Source organism: Rhipicephalus sanguineus, chromosome 3, assembly GCF_013339695.2.
Source record: "Rhipicephalus sanguineus isolate Rsan-2018 chromosome 3, BIME_Rsan_1.4, whole genome shotgun sequence".
In the NCBI taxonomy this organism is placed as follows: domain Eukaryota; kingdom Metazoa; phylum Arthropoda; class Arachnida; order Ixodida; family Ixodidae; genus Rhipicephalus; species Rhipicephalus sanguineus.
Window position 1 is genome coordinate 122018266 of NC_051178.1, and position 22914 is coordinate 122041179.

Here is a 22914-nt window from a genome sequence, read left to right on the forward strand (position 1 = left end):
CTAAGCGCAAAATATATTTCTTGAGTGAGTCTGAGTGAGCTCCACACCTTTTTGCCGACCTATCGTTCTATCTACACCACTTAAGCATTACTATACTCCCGTTTATACTCCCGTCGACTCATAGATACTTCCAAGAAGTGGAGTTCATACGCCAGATCAATTGATCAGAGGCGTGAATTACAGAGGGGGCGGGCGGGGGAGGTGCCAAGACCTGTCCCCGGAAGCTCTTTCACAGGAAGTTCTTGATAAAAATATTTCATGTGGGGCATCCCTTTCAATAAAATTATTCTTACTGGATTGCAACCACTGATAACCCATATCTGAAGGTACGTTACCAAAAGGCGCCAAGTAGAGCACTAATTATGCGAGATATTGGTGTGAAAGAGCATTGACACCATGGTCGACAAAGCCAATTATACGCTAGCGCACTCATGAGTCGACTCATTCAGACTCATTCAGACTCAGATAGAGCCGTGAGTCTGAGTCTGAGTGAGTCCGAGTGAGTAATAATTTGGTGAGTTGGAGTCCGAGTGAGTCTGAGTCCAAGTGAGTCCTGCTGAGGAAAATTTTTGTGAGTCTGAGTCCAAGTGACCTCAAAGGGCAAAATATATTTCATGAGTAAGTCTGAGTGAGCTCCACATTTTTTGCCGACCTATGGTGCTGGTATGGTTGCCGACATCTAAAAACCTAACTGACAATCGTTCAGGGTTCTTCCTGACGTTGCTGCGGCCTTGAAAAACAATAAATGAAAATGTCCGGCAGCTTTCATTTGTCGCATGCTAATTTTCCATGCTTTCTGGTGATACGAATTTCGGATGATACGAATATTTTTGGTGGTCCCGTGAGATTCGTATCACCGAGGTTTCACTGTATACATATGCCTCGTAACAATGCCTCGCAACAATATATACATATGTGAAGTAACGTTTTTGCTTTAATTGCCTCATTCTACGGAGAACACAGCCGTTAAGTAACGAGCACATCGGTAGCGGTAGCACGCTTGGAATAGCTGTATAATATCATCGTCACTTAACGAACGTGCGCACGTGTCCTGCGCGTCGGCGTTCTTTCATTTATTGGCGGCGAAAGCCCAATTAAGACGGGCGAAAGAGCCAAAGAAATTTATTCGATCGAAATATAAATATATAAAAGGCTACGAGAATGAAGCCCTGCGCACATAAACATTATCGGGCTTATAGATACGCACAAACTCTAACGTACACTTCTGCTTTCACTGTAGAGTATATAGATAACAATCGCTATCTACATATTGTGTACATATATACAGGGTGTTTCAGCTAAAAAGCACCAAGTATTAAAAAGTTAAGCATAGGCGCTATGCGTCTACAGTTAGTGCAGTATTGTTCTGAGCCATATAGAGCACGTCAGGATATTTTTTTTAATCCGCCAAGCTCGATAATTAACAAAGGTTGCTTAATGAACTTTTTGAATAGTAACTCTAGAGAAAAGTTTTCAATACGAAAGTTGTAGCGCTTGTTCAGGAACATTGAATTTTTAAATCAATGTTAAGATCATTCTCCTGCTTAATTTTTTTCCGGCCTTTCATTAAAGCGCGCAAATTAAAAAAAAAATACCACGTGACTGCCGCCAAACGCGCGGCGCTTTTAGTGCCCTCAAATGTAAGTTAAACGAATTATCAAAGGCTGCTTCGCGCACGCAGATCGATGGAACAGGTTATCGGTGACTGCGATGGACGTTAAGCGACCAAATAAGCATACCGTGTCAACAACAACAAAAAAAAAGCAAATTCCTCAACGAAAAAGCGGCAGCCACGGAGCAAATGCCACTTGTGACCGTAGACAGCATTTCATCCAGCGTAGGCATTTTTTCTTTTTTTTTTCGCACCAATGAAGAAACGCATTGGAAGGGGTGATGGTTACAGCGTGATGAAGGACCGAGATAAAAGATTCACTGACACGTGGCGGCCGCTCTTTCGTAGACTTTTCTTTAGACGGTACGCCCCTATCATCATTTAGCGTCCATCACAGTCACCGGTAGCCTGCTCAATCGACCTTCGTGCGTGGAGCAGCCTTTGATAATTCGTTCAACCTACATTTGAGGGCACTAAAAGCGCCGTGCGTCAGGCGGCAGTCACGTGGTATTTTTTTAAAAATTCGCGCGCTTTAAAGAAAGTCCGGAAAAAAATTAAGCAGGGGAGTTACCTCAGCATAGAATAAAAAATTCCATGTTTCTCAATAAGCGCTACAACTTTTTGTATTGAAAAGTTTTTTCTGGAGTTACTATTTAAAAAGTTCATTAAGCAATCTTTGTTAATTACCGAGCTTGGCGGATTGGAAAAATTATTCTGACGTGCGATATATGGCTCAGAACAATACTGCGCTAATTGGAGATGCGTAGCACCTATGTTTAAAATTTTTATTAGTTGGTGCTTTTTAGCTGAAACACCCTGTATATATATTGGCCTTCTACGGCATTCTTCTCGCACTTTGATTTCCTGTCGTGATGTCACGCTTGTACGCGCATGCTGTTTGTGACCTAAATGCACATGACGAAGTTTGTTCGCCTAAGCTTCAGAAACACCACCTTAAAGGGACACTAAAGGCAAATATTAAGTCGACGTTGATTGTTGAAATATCGGTCCAGAAACCTCTTAGTGGTACTTTTGTGCCAAGGAAGTGCTTATTTTGAAATAAAATCACGTTTTAGTGGTCCACATCGCGTTAGCGCACTTCAAATCACCCGCCTGAAAGCGGTTTTTCACACGTCACTGTTTCCGTGCCCAACGTTGCCCGCCTTTACTGCGCGGCGGCGTGCACTGGCGGCGTGCACCATTCGGGCATCCGGCAACATCACATGCATGCGGCATTTTGTCGAACTTTCTGTCAGAGCGACTTCACGAGCGCGCAAAACACACGCGGCAGTACGCGATACCGAACCTACCACTGAGACGTGACCGCGTGAGCGAAGCAGGGCGCCGGGCGAAGCGCAGTTCGGCGAAAATGAAACCTTTGAACCCCGCGCGCCGTTCCCGATGGCAACGCCAAAGAGGTTCTTTTTTCCATGAATCAAGCAGAAACGAACAAGCAGCATTTTATTACGTCTCTTGATGCACGGAAGGTTCTTTTTTTATTGCAGCTAGTTTGATTACTAGTGATTAATTGTAGTCGGACTCTTTCACGTCATCGGGATCATTTCCAATATGTCCCGCTCGTGGCGCTCATATCGTGTGATACATTTAGCTTAATTTCTCGGTAATTAGGGCACTGCTGTTGATAATATTGCCATTTTAGACGTTGTCATACATTGAGCTTTCACTCTGACATAAATTGTTATTTGCCTTTAGTGTCCTTTTAATGCAAGATCAAATGGATACAACTTGAACAAACGTGCAAGCGAGGTAGCGGCAGCGAGTACTCGGTGAAGTTTCAAGTTTACTAAAAGAATCGCAGAATACAATGCATATATGAAGGTGCAACATTTTCAGAAGGAGGCCCAGAAGTAAGTACTGTGGGAAGGTCACCTATTAGAATTGGACAAAAAAAATTAGTAAGCACAAAGAATAAATTGAATATATGTTCACAAATATAATCAAAATATACAGTGTAAAAACTCAATATGGGCAACACAAAAACCAATTGATAGACGAATTAATGCGATGAAAGCAGTTATGCTCAAAAACGGTATAAAAATACTCGGCAAAACATCAATAAAGGCAAGGCAAAAGCGGAATGGTACACTAATTAAAGTGATGAGAGCACGTATGTTCAGAAACAGCATAAAAACACATGGCAAAACATCAATAAAGGCAATGCAAAAACGGAATAGTATACTAATTAAAGCGACGAGCGCAAGTATGTTTTCAAAGATGATCGAAAATGGTTTAGTGATAACGTTCTTAAATCAGGGTTTAAAGTGTTCCAAATGGAAATTGCGCAGAAATAAGCAGTTTGCTTGCCATAATTCCTAGCGACTTTCGGTAGCAGAAAATTATTTGACAGAGCGAACCCGGTCGCATTCTTATTACTGAATTGATGAATTCAGTAATAATGAACTGATGAATGATGAATCTTCTATCATTTTTTATCCCCCTTATCCCTTCCCCCAGCACAGGGTAGCCAGCCGGTCTAAGAACTGGCTAACTACCCTGTCTTTCCGCTTATTTCTTCCTTTCTTCCTTCCTGATGAATTGGAAAGGCCCCAACAGAAACAGAAAATGGAAAGGCCTCAACATAAAAAGTGATTAACACGTGCATATAACGCTACTGCACAACAGGTAATATCCATTGTTCTGGTAGGAAAATTCTCATAATTTGGAACAAAATAATAATCATCGTTTTATTTCATGTCCATCACGATGAAGGCCTCCTTCATCGATCTTCGTTCTTAGCTCTGTCTTGCGTCGCCAGACTCAATCCTAAAACATGCAAATTTTCTGATATTATTGCACCAGGAAGTGCTCTGTCGTTATCGACTGCGTTTCCCTTTTCTTGGCCCACATTCTGCAACATTAATAGAACCTACACTGGTCACCTGTCAGCCTTACGCGTTGCATGGCCCACGCAACTCTATTTTTGGCTCTTAAATTCAACTGGAATATCGTCACCCCTGTGTTTCTCTGATTAACACCGCCATCTTCCAGTAGCACTTCTCAGTCCATCGCTCATTCTATAATTCCATCAAGCAACTTTGTTAACCTCCATGTTTCTTTCCACATATGCCTAGATATATGTCGAGAAGGACTGGTTGAAAAGATATTTATATGGAATATATGTGTACGTGAACCTCGTAAAGCCACTGTGTATCTACAGAATACACCAAGACATGATTGTGCACCCTGCTCGAGTCCAATATTTGGTGCGTATGTATGAAATGCAGAAATAACGTTATAGAAACCAGAACCTTAGGTGCTCGGAGTGTGAGCGGTTGTCTGATTGACATGACAAGAGACAGCGCTTCATAACTAAAGTTCGACGTAAATTCAGTCTACCGCGAACACCGCAGGATTCAACGCGCGGCGAGTGCAGACAGGCCCGGTGACGTGTTTTGTGGTCTCTGTTGCTTACATTCGCAGCGTTTGTCTTCGGTGCCCTGATGACTGGACTGGCTGTATCTGTGCCCTACATCAGCTCTGCCGTGCGGGTAAGTTTGAGCACGCTATCAGTATTCGTTATGCAACGAGTTATCCTACGACCTCTCAAAATTAATAATATTATTGAAATCGTATCATTAAATTGTAATTTTAGCAGTAATAATAGTAGTAGTGCTGGTAGTAGTAGTAATTATTAAAATCGTAGTAATGGCGAGAGTTTGGGAAGAATCCATAGCAATGCTGCTTGTAATGTCTCTTTTAACGATTACTTAGCTGAACCTTTTATGTCAAAGTGCCAGAAACAATGAGAGAAATCACGAAATTGCCCGCGCATTATCTCTGTCAGACAGCCAAAATTACCCGCGACCACCTCATTTGAAATCACGTGGAAGTCAGATAAGTAAAATACGGGACTTTGAAGCTTTTATTGACTTGCCATTTGAAAAAAAGTGAGAAATTTGGAGAATTTGCGCGTCTATGTCGACCAGGTTACAGGAAGATCTTTTGCGCACAGCATTCCCTGTTAACTTTTGCCAGACGGTGCAGAATAAGTACTAAGCTCACACGTTGTGAGCGTACCGCAGTGACCCAGTACAAGCCTTAAAAATATGTAACGCGCTTAAAATGCAAGCTACGTACACCATCAGACTGCAAGCAGCGGGAAATCCGAGGACGCAGAAGAGGCGCCCAAGAGCGCGTTTTGTTTTTTTGCGTCCCCGTATTTCGCGATTTTCGCAGTTTGAATATGAGCGGCCAAATATGGCCGATGCTTTCATTTTGATAAACCGCACGTTTCAGAGGAACTAATTGTGGAGGCAGGGCTATAACTCGTACTTATACATTGTCAGAAAACCCACATACGCTGTATGCAGGCATGTTATTAGCCATAATATCATTGTTGAGTCTTCAATGCAACAGCTTATTTTTACGTATCCTATTTTCTTTATTCGTTTCATAACTGGAAGCTCATCATGGTGGTTCACAGCAGCACATCCGGCCCCTTCATCGGCCTCTTCATTCTGGCCTTGGCGTTCCCGTGGGCCAACGGCAAGGTGAGTGCAACAGGCGAGCAGTGTATCCATTCTATTCTACATTCATGGAACTTAATTCAGAAAAAATCACAGCATATCCACGGGGTGAATGATGATGAGTGGGGCGAAGCTACGGAGGGAATCATCTGTAAACCGTGAAACTCTTCCGTGAAATGCGCCCAGTACATAATATAAAGAGTGTGAAACATCGTGTGTATATTAAACATCAAACTTTTATTGTACTGTTGGTTTACGTGGTCCCTTCATTATCACTTGTGATCGGTGAAATGCAAGGAAGAAGTCCGCTCCCGAGCGAAAGAGCGCCAAGAGCGACCGCATTCCCCGCTCGCCCTGTGCGAATTAAAGGCAAGGCTAGAGGGAAGACAGGACGCGCGTTCCACGACGCGAGGTCGGTAGCATGCCCAACGAAAGCCAACGGAACGCGATCGTGCAAGTGCTCCGGCTTCGCATCCCCTCATGGTTCCATTTAGCGTCCCAAAACCAAACATATTGCTCAAGGTGTGCCTTGCGTTTTTCGTAGAAATAATTTCTTTATCATGTACATTAAGACGAAAAGTTGAAAGCTCACTAGAGTGTATCGCCCGCAAAGTATGTCTTTTAGTGTGATTTAACTCTCGTACGGCAGGGTCCTCGCGCCGTTGCCGGTCCACCTCGCCCGTTGACGATCGGGCGAGGTGGCTAAATACAACTACTACTACTACACTTTAAGAAAAACATCTGGCGTTCTTTCGTTCTGCTTTTACAAAACATCTGGCGTCTTTCGTTGGTTTATTTCATCAATCAACGGCGTTTTGAACAAAATTTTTATTGTTTAATCACGCACAGGAGAAATCTCACCAGGCACTACCTTGGAGGTAAACAATGGCTGCTAATGGCAATGAGAGACAGAAGAAGTCGGCTTTTAGCTAACACTTACACTTCTACTTCTACTAACGTTTCCTACTGGAACATGCCAATGGCTGCTAATGGGGAATGAGAGACAGAAGAATTCGGCTTTTAGTTAACGCGCACGCTGCGAATTTTTTATTGTTCAACAACGCACAGGAGAAATCTCCCACCGGCACCACCTTGGAGGTCAAAGCGTAAGACTTGTTACTCACTACTACGATCACGACGACTACGAGGGACGAACGGGTGCCGCCTTAAGGAGCTTCGCCCCTAAAAAAGTTGACCGTACGTTTAGCTAACCCTAACGAGAGCACACTGCAAAAGCGTGCTCTCTCGAGATTCACTAAATAACCTTCACGGTCTATATCAAGAGCACTGTCAAGAGCTTGCAGAGAGCAAACACGATGGGCTTCGCGGCGGCGATTCTGCGGTGGGAATGCGAGTGCTTTACAAACTACACGATGATATCAAATTTTACAAACTACACGATGATATCAAATTAAAAAAAAAGAAAGTTGGAAAAGAAATCTGGCAGCGGTGGGATTCGAACCCACGCCCCCGAAGAGACTGGTGCCTTAAACCAGCGCCTTAGACCGCTCGGCCACGCTACCACGGGTTAAATTGCAACTGAAGTTGCTGAAACACGAACAGATCAAATGGATCAGAGGTAGTTCGTGTATATCACATGCCAAGACCACAACATACTAATAAGTAACACCGTAGTGGGGGGGGGGGGGGCTCCGTAATGACGATTATTATGATGATGATGATGATGATGACCCGGATCACTGAATGTGTTGACCACCTTTTATCAGATTCTTCTTTTACATGCACCTACTTCCACGTGAGTTCTTGCATTTCGCCTTCTTTAAGATGCGGTCTCAGGGAGTCAAACCCGCGACCATCGCCGCGTTTCATATCATACTAGCTCCCGCGAACGGTACATCTAAGGATACCTGAATGAAATGCAATGGTGATCGAATGCAAATTAAGTGCATAGCAACCGCTGGGGATCGCGAACATTTGTTGACTTACCTAGTGCGTGTTGTATATTATAGCTGCGCGTTCGTGGCGGATTTTTAAAAAATAGCTTATTTCATTGAAGTTTCACTGAACGCTGCTTCTTTGATCTTTTATTAGTGTTTATTTTATTTTGTTACAACCTAATGTCGATCGATGCTCTTGCCAGAATTCACAGGCACCGCACGTATAGAGCCTCGTGGATCATGTGGAGAGGCAAACGGAATATCTATATGCTTCCTGCTGAACGGAGCCAGTGTATCGTGAAGAGCTTTGAACAATGAGCACGTCACTGTAACTTTAAAATGTCAGGCTCAGCACAAAAGCTTAAATTCCCTTCTGCCCCATTGTACTGCCGACAATCCACCTCTTGCGACTCGGCGATCTTGCCGATAACGCACGTGGAGTGGCCATGGAGCACTGCGAAAACATTGAAAAGGCGAACAACGCAGGTGAAACGTTATATATGAAATAAGGGGTAAAGTTGAGCGATGGAGGAAAGAGAAAGCAGCTGCTTTTATTTATTTTTTTTTAATCATTACTTAATACTCCCACTGTTCTTCAAATTTCATATGTACGTACAATAATACCCCCGCATGGGTACGAGCCATATGAGAAGAAAATCACCATCAGCAGCTGCAACGCAGCTGGCGGGTCTTACAATAGCGCAGTCGTTTTACACCTAGCCGTTTCCTGTCGACAGTCGTTCTGTGCGTATCGAACAAGTTCCAAGTACCGTACGGAGCAAGTTCTGCGCAATCGCAATCGCAATCGTCGCTCACAGGGGGTATGGTAACTGAAGACTGGCGGGGGGACACGTAGACGGTACATGCAACAACAGGCAATGCGTTCGAAACGTGCAGTTTTCGAAGAGGTCGGAATACGGCTAGCCCACGACAACGAATCATTATAAAATGTTCACATACTACCAGGTTAGAACCTCGGCAATTTGTTTTTCTTTTATTAATAACGCTTCACCATAAATACTGGAAGCTCTTTGTGATACAGAACAAAACAGAGAAAAAAGAACCGGTGCAAGCAAAAACCGCATGTCGCGTATTATACTTTTTTTTTTACGCATCCGATGAGAGCTGGCCATCATGCTGCGTCTTCGAGCACCCGATTTTAAACATTGTAATCGTGGCGTAAAACGAACTACGCCAAACATGCACGAATTTATAGATATTAGTTCCATCAGCTTATAAGAAGCAGCAGCTCAAGTGAACAACGTAAGCCATATATGCGCTGTTGTGTAGCCTCGGTTGTGCCGCGACGTTTCCATTGCTTCTTTTTTATTGCCGAGCGTAGGACCCGGAAGGCTGCGAGGGCATTGATCCAGAAACTAGGACCGGCAGTGACGACATCTTTGCAGTGTACAAGCTCAGCCTCCGGACGACAAAGCACTGGAACGAAAAACGCAGCACGGTTGAGCCTATAGAAGATAACGATAACTACAGAAACTGAGTGTACAACCACTGAGCGGGAAGCGCATATGCATAACACATTCCCCAGCGACGATGCGTGTACTAGCATTTAACCAGCACAGTTCTTCACTGAACTCTGTGAATGATAGTATGCGGTAACTACGATTATGAATTATAAGTGTGAGCACCTTCGCATCAGTCGCAACGTTATCCCCATTTTATTCAAGTTCGGTCTCGATGGCTCAAAATTCTTCACTGCTCGGTTGTGGAGCTCTATTTTTGCATTACCTGGTTAAATATTTTTATATATAAAAGCTGGATTTACTTAACACAGTTTAAACATTCAAAGGCACATCGCTCGTTAGAATTTTTTTTTCGAATTTCAACGACATATAAGCAATATCATTTGTTTAGTGCACCAAGAAGATGGGGACAATGATCGATAAATCTCTTATAAAGGATGAAAATGGAGAGAAGGTTGGTGTAGTAATTATTTTCAATCAGCACGTACACACTTTCAACGATCTTATATACAAGTGACAACATAACGGGGCCTCCATTATCTATGCTCGTGCAGTGGGACGATCACCGGGAAATCCTTTTATTTTTTTCAAGCGCCTGCTGCGATGCTTCGAAACAGAAAAAAAAAAAACATGGATATTTATCATCTTCTTGTTTAGACCCGAAAGGGTGTGCTGCTTACTTGATAATAGCACATCCCTGATGCTCTATATATAAACTAAGAATCATATCTAGCTCTTACGGGACATCCGTGAAAATGAGCGTTTGAACATTTCGAAAACTTGTGGCCACACTAACGGCTTCGCCGTTAACCTTGTACGTACAACAGAGCGAAAGTTCTTTTGTTTATCCACGAGCTCTGCTGCGTGCACCAAATGCACACTGGCTGCCTGAGTCTGTCATTCATAAGATAAATCGATGCATAACGTGCCCCATGCGTGTAGCGAAGTGTACTCAACAACGTTTAGCGATTTCATAGGTCGGTATGATCCAAATCATTAGTACTGCAGAAAAAAAGAAGGAAAACCCTTGCCTCATGCTTTAAATAAACATCATGTGTGCACTTTATTTCTCCATCACATATGAAGAAAAGTTTACTAATTTTGTAGCGTAAGTATATTTAACAATGTCACAATACGCATGTAGTACGATACAAACATCATTACTTTCTCTACTGCTTGTGATGATGAAGCGAGTTATTGTGCTGTGTACATCTATACAGTCCTCTTCGCGCATGAAAACGTGCTTACGTCTATGATGACGTTGCAGATGAACATCCCACAGGACAGGTACATGACGACGTCCTGTAGACATTGAGGCAAACAAAATGATATGGCTCACTCGTAGTTATCATAGTTTGTGGGGTCAGTATAGGTGGAATGTGCCAATTAGAATAATTTGTCGTGGGATTCGCTTACTCTTTCCTTACCGATCACTAAAAAGTTATATGTTATTGTTTACATATATATGTGAGCACCGCGATCTCTTTCGCGTAAGTGTGAACCATGAGTATATATATACCATCAAAGTGCAAATTGGTCGCTGACCTTCCCTACATGAAGGCTTGAAATGAAGTGCTGCGAGGCATTGCGTACGACTATGAACGACGCATGTCCACGGGTTCAAGATTCGTGAATATGTATCTACGCTATTTGCTGACGGATGTATACATATCAGCCTGTTTTCCTTAGAGGATCGAAGAACATAAATTGATTGTTGTGGCGACCAAACTACGCTCACCTTTATACGGGACATTTTGAACGCATGTAAAACACGAACACCTTTTTTCGCTATTGTTCTTTCAGCTAATGAAGCCTGATCGATGTGACCTTACTCAACCGGAATGCACATGTTTGCTCTATCTTATGCTGAAAGCCGAGAGCGCTGAAATAGTTTGGAAGTCCCTCCTTTTTCAAAGCGACGCAATAACAACAAAAACAATCTGGAATCGTTTATTTTTTTTTTCTTCAGAACCGCTACGTTTAAGAGAAAGCATCTTCGAAAACCATATTCATTGGGCAGTATTTCCTTCCTACTGTTTTATTCGCTTTATATCGCAGTGTGTGCCGAGTTAAGAGTTCTACAGGTAAAGGAGCTCGACTGAACACTTTGAAACGGGCCATTTTATTATTGCCTTATCAGTATGTTCATTGATATCGCTGTCAATCTGAATGAGGCCACGACGACACCGGATGTGTCATTTAACGCCATCTCAGCGTGCTATAGATCTCAGACGACTTTACACGCTATCAGCCGCGAATATTTTGCTTGTCTGTCGTTCAGCTATCGGTGCCTGAGATAAGTTGAGACACTCGCGGAATGTGGGTCGTCATTCGAGTGTGGGCGTGAAATGGCGGTAATAGTGCCGCATCAGCCGCGATGTTGACAGAGACAACGGAGCATTGATAAGAGTACTTCTAGGCACGATAAACTAAAGCGACCGACACTACCGAATGGCGCGTACCCGTTCTTCGAGTAATCAGTCCCTTCCTCATAGATCACAAGTATGTCATCGAAAAGACTTGGGTTGCTGCTCGTATCAACGGCGTAACCGCCACGTTGTTCAATCGCTATGGTGTATATAATGTCGAGGGTTCGACTCCCAGGCGAAGTTCAAAAGCGATCGTGTATACATCGAGAGCGCGGAGCACATTCAAAAGCTTCACGCGCACATTGTTAAATCCTAGCAGGCTTTTTTCAAGTCCTGAGAAGGAGCGTCAGTTTTGGGAAATAAAACAATACGATTCAATTTTCAATTAAAACGACGCATTAAGTCGATTGCGTACACTCCCGCAAGTTCCTTGGCGTGATTTTACGAAATTTCAATGTTCGGATCGCTGTCAGATGAAGCACGAAAACCCCCATTTCAAACCACGCGTTTGCACGCTGTCATAAATTCGATTATGCGAATCGCTTGCCCATTGACGCCAAATGTGTATGCACATTAATTTCCGCGAAACTGTGTCACACTCTAAGAAAAGAAAAAAAGGAGACTTTTGACTCCTTTCGGGGAGTCTTGACTTGCCACGTATGTGACTCTCTTTTTAACTCTCTTGTGGGCCCCACGACTCCCCGAAGAGAGTATAATGATCTCGAAAGAGAGTTCACGTGTCTCCTTAAAGAGAGTCATTACGTGGCAAGTCAAGACTCCCTGAAAGGAGTCAAAAGACTTTTTTTTTTCTTAGAGTGCATAGTCTTTTGAGGAACAAAGGTTGCTCCGAAGTCATCAAAAAAAAATTACAATGTACGTTTAGTTTGGAGGAGAGCAAAGCGACTCTGTAATAGCGAAGATCGCAATAACTGACCCACAGTACATAGTGTACACCTCAGCTCAACAGAAGACGAGCAGTACACACTTTATCGTATAACATTACGCGAAGACAGTGCACATGCCACTGTAGTCAGGTTGGCCCTACATCGTAATTAGTGTGCGTGTATGATTTCCGTAGCATTACATAACGACAAAATAATGATAAGGAGCGTTTTCCAGTGACAAAGAATTGAATACGAAGAAGGCTGCACATGTATACGACAGGCGCATAAAACTCTCTCGCCATAGCATGTCCTTACAGTAAACTTACCGCGTCCAGCTTCATGCCGGGCTGTCACAACGAAGCGACGATAAGAGAAATTAAATACCGAATACGCTGTCGCTAAAGATATTCTAATGGTAAGATATTCGTAACACATTCGAATTCACAATAAGTTGCGCATGTTATCAACGGGCTTCACAACTCCATCCCGGAATCGTTGTTCCTTCATATTTACCAATACATTCCCTATCGAAAAATTTCATATGACACATATCCAGTAATATCGTATGACCGTACGAGAACATATGTGATTCATATGTGTTAATAGGAGATTAATGGATATGCGGCATATGTGTCATCAGATTTTTCGACGGGGATTTCCTCTGTCTAAAACAACCGATAAGGGTGACAAGGTGCTGTCTTTACCTAAACTATATAACCCATCTCATTCGACTGCGTCACACAATTAAGCTTTGGAAAGTGAACAGGAGTTGAAGCGCATTTACTATTACGGATGGTTTTCCGCACAGTACTTAGAAATAATAATTGCACGACAGTGCAAGAAGTATAGCGACTCACTTCTTCCGGATGTGCGTCCTCGTCGGTCTGTGTAGAAGAGAACAAACAGCACGTGTTATACGTCCGTCGCTTTGATAATCTAAACGTAAGCTCATCTGCTGATTTGAAAAGGCAACTAGATCCGTAGACAGTTCACTTACAAAAAGGCACGTTACGAACGTAAGACATTTCTTTCTTTTTTTCTCTCTCTCTCTCTCTTTTTTTTTTTTAACCACGGTGAGATGTGGAAGGGCAAATATCTGTGTATGCGAAGAGGGTAACCGCTTCTATGTTTCGTTTACACAAAAGTGCCCCTCATGACATAGGCGGAGAGTACGGGAGGGCTGGGGGGCTTGCCCCCCCCCCCCCCCGGACTGCCTCATGGGGGGGGCTGAGCCCCCCCTGGCTGGCGCCGGCCCAGGATATTTTTAAGAGCTTGATTTAGGTCCCCGTCCATTGACAACATACCGTTGGCCGTCTGTCTGGCAGCTATTTCACAGGGGGCTGTTTATGCCCGCTTCTTTTTCATTTCAGGCTTTTAAAGGGACACTGAAGGCAAATAATTTATGTCAGAGTGAAAGCTTAATGTATGACAACGTCTGAAACGGCAATATTATCAACAGCAGTGCCCTACTTACCGAGAAATTAAGCTAAATGTATAGTGTACTAGAATAATTATTCTAGTACAGTATAGCTAAATGTATCACACGATGAGCGCCACGAGCGGCACATTTTGGAAATGATCCCGATGACGGGAGAGAGTTCGACTACAATTAATCACTCGTAATCAAACTAGCTGCAATAAAAAAAGAACCTTCCCTGCATCAAGATACGTAATAAAATGCTGCTTGTTCGTTTCTGTTTGATTCATGGAAAAAAGAACCTCTTAGGCGTTGCCATGGGGAACGGCGCGCTTGGTTCAAAGGTTCCGTTTTCGCCGAACTGCGCTTAGCCCGGCACCCTGCTTCGCTCACACGGTCGCGTGTCAGTGGTAGTTTCGGTATCGCGTACTGCCGCGTGTGTTTTGCGCGCTTGTGAAAGTCGCTCTGAGAGAAAGTTCGACAAAATGCCGCATGCATGTGATGTTGCCGCATGCCCGAATGGCGCACGCCGCGCAGTAAAGACGGGCAACCTTGGGCACGGCAGCAGTGACGTGAGAAACACCGCTTTCAGGAGGGTGATTTGAAGTGCGCTAACGCGATGCGGACCACTAAAACGTGATTTTATTTCAAAATAAGCACTTCCTTGGCACAAAAGTAGCACTACGAGGTTTCTGGACCGTTATTTCAACAATCAATGTCGACTTAATATGTGCCTTTAGTGTCCCTTTAAAGTTCGGCTCATGGGCCAGTGACAAGTCAAACATTCAGTGGAAAATGCCCCTCAAACAGATTTGTACGTGCAGAATATGTTGTGTTGATGAACAACTGAAGCGACGACTTAAGAGAATTCACCGACGATTACGATACTGCCTAATGCGAATTCTGAGCGCAGCTTCGTGTTCGGGCAACGCCAACTGTGTATGAAGTTTTGACTATCCGCAGTTGTAGCAATGTAACAATCGTTACATATTGCCACAGAAACTGCCAGCGCTCGAGTGCTACGCACACTATTCTGTGCATTGCAGGCGTCGCGAACCAAGCGAAACGTCCGCAGTGCACGTGTCAGCCCTGCATGTGCACGAGCTCTGACCGAGGGGCCAGCGCGCGTGACGGAGGAAGAAAGCGAGATTAGAGGCTCGTGATATAGACAGACTCCGCGTTCGCTCTCTTTCGTCCTCATTCGCGTTATCGGTTACGCCGCCGACGCCAACGGCGACGCCGCTCAACGCAGGAACGGACGCCTAAAGGCCTGACCACACGTACGCGTTGCAGCCTGTCAGCGCGTGGCTTTTTGACGCGTCGCCGCGCCCTCTCCCTATGGAGAGAAAGGGCGTGCAGCTTCGCGTAGGTGCGCGCCCTCTCTCTTCATAGGGAAAGGGCACGGCGTCGCGTCAAAAGGTCACGCGCTGACGTGCTGCAACGCATACGTGTGGTCAGGCCTTAAGAGCTGCGTTAAATGTCTTGAACCCCATAGCGACTGGTTTTGAGAGCACAAAAATGCTACTGAGAATACAAAGCAATCCTGATACAGTCAGTCACTGAATGGTTTCGCACAAACTTACTCGCCAGTAAAAAAAACAGGTAATTTCCTGGTTGTGTACAAATGGGTATACCTTCTACATGCCTGCCTATAAAAGTGCCGAGAAAAGAGGGCAAGCATTTTTTATTTATCAGTAAAGGGTTTTGCTGCAAGTTCGGTCACCAACGCGCAACTCAACTGCTCGTCCAGAAAACAACCTTTAGCGGAAAGATTCGTAACCGCAGCTTCGCACAAGGTGTAGTGGTAGCAAATGGTATTTGCTACCATATGAGTATTACTTACGGCCATCTTGAATTGAATTCATTGGCATAATTAAAGCCTCCCGTGCCAGCGTAGCCTACTCTCTCCTGTCTGGTGTATGTTTTAACAAAGTAAAGCCTGTTAATAAAAAAAACGGCAGATCCCACGCATTGTGGGAATCGATTTTATGCGATGCAGTCAACGAGTAGCAGCCTATGCGGCCTTTTTTTCCTTTGAGCCAAGAGTTACGAGGTGGATCGATGTCTTTGTGTACATTGAAAAACTGGAATCTGGAGTCTCCCACTTACATAACCTCATAATGATATCGCGGTGTCGGCACTTAAGAGACTAAAGTTATATTAAATTCTTTAATTTGGAAGTTGGACGCCCTCCTCTCTCTCTCTCCCTCTCCCTCTCTCTCTCTCTCTCTCTCTCTCTCTCTCTCTCTCTATATATATATATATATATATATATATATATATATATGGAGGCAGTGAGAGAGAAATGTGGAAGAGCAAGTCGGGCTCCCGCCCCCTCCGGTAAAATGAAAACTCTCCGCCTATGCCTCATGATGCTTTTGAACGCGGAAATGAAGGCGACACATTTTATTATAGGATCCCATGTCGGTAGTATATACGTCTCGAAATTTGATGTCGAACTCGCGGTAATTGACTTCGCTTAGTCACGGGTGTTTTTCGTCGTTTCTGACCGTGCATGTATAGATCTAATAAGTGTCCCTCTCCGCGAAAGTTGACGGATGAAATATAATGATTAAACGACTTCTACCGATGCTATCCCTTGCACCAAACTTCATGTTTGGTGCAACATGCGCTCGCTTCCTCGTTGAGACTATAGATAGGATTGAATGCAATCGTTTGTCTATTCCTATAAGGAGAACGATGATGAAGACATATATTGCCACGTAAGAGGAAGGCGCTAAAGGAGTAAGAGGAAGCAGCAAGCGCGCAGTGTTAAAAGATTGACCTGGTAATAATGTTTACGTTTGATGCACCTATTTGACTCTCAAGTTTGACATCGTGACAATATCTATAACATGCACCGGGATATGGTGATTTAAGCCATCTCTGAAACGCTCTTCGAATTTCGGGAATCGCGCGACTGTGCGTAGAATTTTTTAGGAGAGTCGCACGATACTGGTTCAGCGCGTCAAAGACGTACTTGCGCAGACCACTACTGATTTGCCTGCATTAGGTACAGTGCCATTAGCTTCCACGTTTGCACGCAGCACCGCGGTCGGAGACAGTTTGTGCACGATGTCAGACAAGGATTCTCTCTGCCAGTTGCTTGGATGCAAGTTCGTTACACAACGGGGCGCGCGGTGGCGTTTTCACTGTCGTCATGCATGCAGCACGAGGTATATATACGGCCAGGAAGTGGGGTTAGAAATGGCATTTTAACGTGTAATGCCGGTCGCCCTGTTCAATGGGTCGTTACTGCGAGACGCTTACGGGTTACGCTTGTGTTCTTGCTCACCGTTTGTCGAAGCAGCATCGGGCCGTGCAAGCTGGCGTACCTGTTGCCATGACGCTGTGATGGAGAGAGATAGAGAGAGAGACATTAAGGTTAGTATACCATGACGTTTTAACGTACAAAATAGTGCCGTGCTTGCTGAACATTCGCTTCGAAATGCCGGCATCACATTCCCGTACATATAACAAATATTCCAGTGACTCGATAGCGAAAGCCTTTACTTTATATCGTAACCATCATACGAAACGTGCTGAATAACTTTGTAGCGAGTAAATGAGTCGCGCCCACCGCGACTACGTGCGAACGACGAGAGGCAAATTAGACATCCCGTGGCTATGTTCTCTTTGTGTCCTCTCGTTGGTGGGTTTCAAGATGGCGACTTTCACGATCTCGGTGTGTGGTAAACAAAGCAGCATTATATGTCAGGAGCTATCCTCAATTGCCTGTCTATTCATATGCGTCCATATAGTGTTCGCTTTCTTCCTCGTCCTTCCATTACCACCGTTAAGTGATCTCTTCAGTGTATAAAACGGCAGGAAGATGGAAGATTGTGATGAAAAAAAATCCTTAAACAGTGGATGGGTACTCGAGCCGACGTTTCGACCAAGTGGACTTGTCTTCTTCAAGGCTGGAACTGATTTCCTTAGCGCTCGTGTGTACTATATGCGTATGTATTCAATGCATGTGTATGACCAGTTAGCTAAGCTCAAACCACTGCTCGATACATCTCGTCGTTATTGCTGCTTTTGCTGCCTTCACGCACGCGTAAACAGCATTTGCGCGTTTTTGAGGAGTAACTTTGGGGCCGATAAATGCTAATCACGCTTTAGGTATATTTTTATAACATTTAGCTCATGCGGTGCAAGATTACTCGCCGAGTGTTTGGAGCATATTTAATTAGCGAATTAAATACACATTCCCGAAAATCCACGAAACGAGCAAACAGAACAATATGCTAAAACGCCAATCGATTTAAATGCGCAGCAGTGTTTTATATTTCAACAATTTAAAAAAAAAATGCTTGCGCTTGGTGCCCTGTCTTATATACCTGGGCAGCTGGCTTGTGAGCGGCCAGCAGTTTGTACGATTGTAGCTGGAAAAGAAGCAAACAGGGAGCCTTGTCAGCAACGAATGAACACACAGGCACGCGACAACGACGACGTAAGATGGAAAATTGACGTGTTTCTTTCAAACGCTTCTCTGTCTCATATATCATTTTCAAAAAAGGTTTCGCTGTAATAATAATTTGCGGGGTTTTACGTGCCGAAAGCACGATATGGTTATGAGGCACACCGAACAGCGGAACGCTCCGGAAATTTAAATCATTTGGTGTCCTCTAACGTGCACTGATATCGCACAGTACACGGGCCTCTATCAGTGCGCCTCCATCGAAATGCGACCGCCGCGGCCGGGGTCGAACCCGCGTCTTTCTGGTCAGCGGTCGAGCACCGTAACGATAACACTGCGGCGGACAAGATTTCGCCGTAAACGTGGGCTCATCTGACGCGGTATCCTTACATATCGCTGCAGAGCTCGACTTTCTTTCAACGGCTCGAGTCCTTGACCCAGAGATAAGCCTTTCGTACGATACCATGGTCATAATGGACCTTTTTATTTGGGGCTCCTATCTTATCGTGTACGGGAAATCCCCTCACTGCACGGCAAGTTTCCGAGCGTGGAAAACATAGAAGTGTAGTAGACTGCCCGATCCGGCTACGTCAGCTCCGTATTATCCGTAAAGCTAACAAAAAAAAAACGTAAGAAACGTAATATATGCTACGTAATAAAGTCACGTAGCATATATGCTTGTATCGGAATGCTGCCAACAGGACTTGTCATTTGATTATCGACCTATTGAACTGCTTAGAAGAAAAAAAGAACAGGATTTTACGCTAATACGGAATGCTGCAAATGGTAACCGCGGTTACTGTAGAACTGCTGAAATGCACCTTCAGAATAACCACGCCCCAATTTACTGAGCTCGGAGTTCTAAGTGCTATTTGCCCACGATCGTCCACCATTGCTAACGATATATGCTCCCCTATCCAGGTTGTCTGAGGTAGTTCTTGTGTATTCGGACCAATAATAGTCACCAGTCAAGTGTTTTCTGAAGAACCTCTGCTGCACGTCTGAAGTACAATCGATATGAATGGGCTGTGAGCGCTACTGTGTAGCGTGCGTGGATAACGCTTTTCCTTTCCTCTCATGAATATTCCTCAAACTTGCGAATATGCGCAGAACCGACTCACTAGCTGAAAGACAACTTGACTCCAATTCATAAACGTAATGTGATCGAGAACATGTTCCGACGAATGTAAACAGGCCCACCGAGGGGTCTCGCGAAACATCTGGGTATAACTTGGGCGCGCGCAGCGATAGCGCGGCGGTCGTCAGCGTGCTTACCAATACTGGGCCCGGTGGGGGCATCGTCATTGGCATCGAGGTCACGACGGTGGACCTCTCGTACTTGACGTGGATCAGGCCACGCAGCTGCAAGGTGGTAAAATAGTATACAGAGATTACATAGCGCCCAGGGCCGTAACTAGGGGGGGGGGGGGGTTGAGGGGGTTCTGACACCCCCCGAAATCTCTTCACGCTTTAACTTTCCGGGTGACACTAAAATAATTGCACGCCCTCACAGCGACCACCAGTTGCCAAAGTTGGCCGTTCTACACACAATCACCCTCCGAAAAAATTTTCTGGGTACGGCCCTGATAGCGTCGACTTCGTGCTCCCGAAATTGCAGGACCGCGCAACACAATATTTTGGCATGCGTGTCGGCATGCTCCGCTGCACCAAGCCGCCGATATTTCATTGATGACAGCAGAAATTTCACTCAAACCAGTGCTGGAGATTAGATAGATAGATAGATAGATAGATAGATAGATAGATAGATAGATAGATAGATAGATAGATAGATAGATAGATAGATAGATAGATAGATAGATAGATAGATAGATAGATAGATAGATAGATAGATAGATAGATAGATAGATAGATAGATAGATAGATAGATAGATAGATAGATAGATTGGTAATTAGTTAATTAAGCAATTAACTAGATAATTGATTTAATGTCTCGCTTGTGAAGGATGGCTCCGATACTATTAATGAGAAGGAGTCTGTGAGAAGTAAGCCGATGTCTCAGAAGCAATTGAAAGTAAGACATTTTAAAAAAATGACCGAACAAAGAAAAAAAAGAAGGAAAAACGTAGCTGGTGATGTAAATCGGGACATTAGTACAAGATGAATCTATAATCAAGGAAAGAATATACCCTAGGACAATAATTAGCATCGACATTAAAAGTGAAGAGTTTGTATAAATTCTACCGCGTCTGCTCGCATAAAACCAGCACCAATGTTGGCTATTCGCTCTTACAACATTGTAATAAAATAATACGTGTGCACTGCTATGCCGTTGCCTCACACCATCACGTGCTTCGCACACTGCGACAGTTCCTCTTAGGGACCCTCCAGTCTGTTTAACCATCCGACATTCCTCAGAAATGCGTCACAAAGGCAATTACTATGAACGCAGATAGCAACAGCATCGAAGGAGAGAACTTCCAATCATACTCGCAGAAAAACCATGCATCAGCACTGGAACGCATCGTTGTGGCATTACATTCGCCTTGTACTTTCAGCAATCTTATTTTCACGTTTAGTTGGGTGCATTAAGGGAATCTCATACCTCGGCGTTGAACAGGCCCAGGAAGATCAGGAGGAAGATGGGCCGCGTCTTACATGCGTGCGTCATTATCGTCATGCCCTTCTGGTTGTCCTGTTCCGAACGAACGAAACCAAGAGGCCGCATTAAGAGGCCGCAATGTGTTTCAAATGTACAGTAACGTAGCCAGAATGTTTCTTTTTCTTTCTATTTTTTTTTTTTGTGGAGGGGGATGTTATTACATCATACTTTATGTATGTTCGTGCGTGCGTTTGTTTATTGTTTAGTCCCCAAAAACACCCCTACATGCAAAAGTGAAAAGAAGTTTCGAGAGGGGTTTGAAAAGAAGTTTTGGCCCCAGTGAGATAGCACGTGCACGCTGTATATAAAGAAAGCAGGTGACAAGCGTTTTGCGCAGCCATCTGTCTTGCTCCGTGGATAGAGAGTGGAGTTTGATTACTTGAAACTTTGAGAAATTATGGTTCCATGTTTAGTTCCTATCCCGAGTACATTTTACGGGTGTTTCTGCCGTTCTCTGCTGATAGTGCAGCGGTTGCCCATCGCGTCTTCTTTTTTCGTCCTTGTAGCCTCACCTGATTTTTATTTTCATTTTCGCGTGGCTCGTGAGTGCTGCAGCACATAAACATAAAAGATGCACGATATGTTAGTTATATTTGCAGCAGGCAAACAAACGTTACATGAGAGTACACACACAGGATGAAAACACATTTGTGTACGTGCAGCGCTGTCAGGATGAGAATTTAATAATCGCTTGAGCTCCAACATTTTTTATCAAGTGTCCAGTATGACTCTAACCATAAAATGAAATGGGATACCGCAATACCACGAACTACATCGAGTGGGACGTCCAAAGCGCTACACGAGAGCATTCCGCAGTATTCATAAAATGTGTCCTATATATGAGCGGCTTCTTGTCAACATATGCTTCCAGTGTCCAACGCTGTAATTTCTCGAAGACAACAGAGTGATCGACTTACGGTCGCCAGGATGGAGAAGAGGAGCGCCGCGAAGAATATGCTGGCCCCGAAAAAGACGACTCCGTAACTGAGGGACACCACCATCTCTGCACGAGGGAGCCGTGCGCGAGAAGAGACGAAACGCAGGTCAACACCAAGAAATGTGCGTGAAATGCTGTTGCTCATGCTTGTCGTACAACTGCGAAGCTCGCGAAAATGGTGTGCCAATATCCACATATGCATCCGGCACCCTTTTGCACTAAAGTCCCTCTATCTTTTTTTGGACATCGTGTGGGCTCGCGAACTATCATCCGCGGGTGCTTCTGCGCATGCTATTCTGGAAAACCACCACTCATGCCTTATCTTAGAGAAAGCACTCTCGCCCTTTACTGACCAATAGTCTCCTAGGCCTCAAAAATAAAAGGAAGGGCTGGATTGGCGGCTAAAAAAATTACAAATAAAAGAAAAAAAGGGGGGGGGGATTAGCTGAAATGCTAGGTAACACGGTGTAGCCAAGGTAGTTGGAGGCGTTCAACCCCTCGCCCGCCCCCCCCCCCCCCCCCCGAAAATTTTCAATTTTGCATATGTACATATATAGGCACCACGTACAAACGCGCGCACGAACATATGCCCGAACTGACGCACGAACTATCTGTAAATTGAGCATTACTGGGAGAGCTTCTTCGCAGTAGAGCCACAAGAGTTTGCTGTGCGCATGCTCGCACGTCGCCCTAGCACGGAGACGCGCGCTTTGCGAGCGTGCCCGAACGAAAGGCTGTGGGGCGTGGTGGTATGCCGCTTGACCGCGTGACTATACGCTCAGCACATGG

At 44.4% G+C, this 22914-nt stretch overlaps 1 protein-coding gene and 1 non-coding gene across 2 annotated transcripts in view; one reads left to right on the plus strand and one right to left on the minus strand.

The window, feature by feature from the left end:
* LOC119385794 (sodium-coupled monocarboxylate transporter 2) overlaps window positions 1-22914 on the plus strand; it is a 70596-nt gene that overhangs the window by 31585 nt on the left and 16097 nt on the right. The window contains exons 10-11 of the mRNA XM_037653177.2: window positions 5054-5121; window positions 6037-6123. Of these exons, the coding sequence (XP_037509105.1) occupies window positions 5054-5121; window positions 6037-6123 (155 nt within the window). The remainder of the gene's footprint in view (window positions 1-5053; window positions 5122-6036; window positions 6124-22914) is intronic.
* Window positions 7541-7622, minus strand: Trnal-aag (transfer RNA leucine (anticodon AAG)). Its single transcript has one exon. It is a non-coding gene; the product is annotated as a tRNA-Leu (tRNA).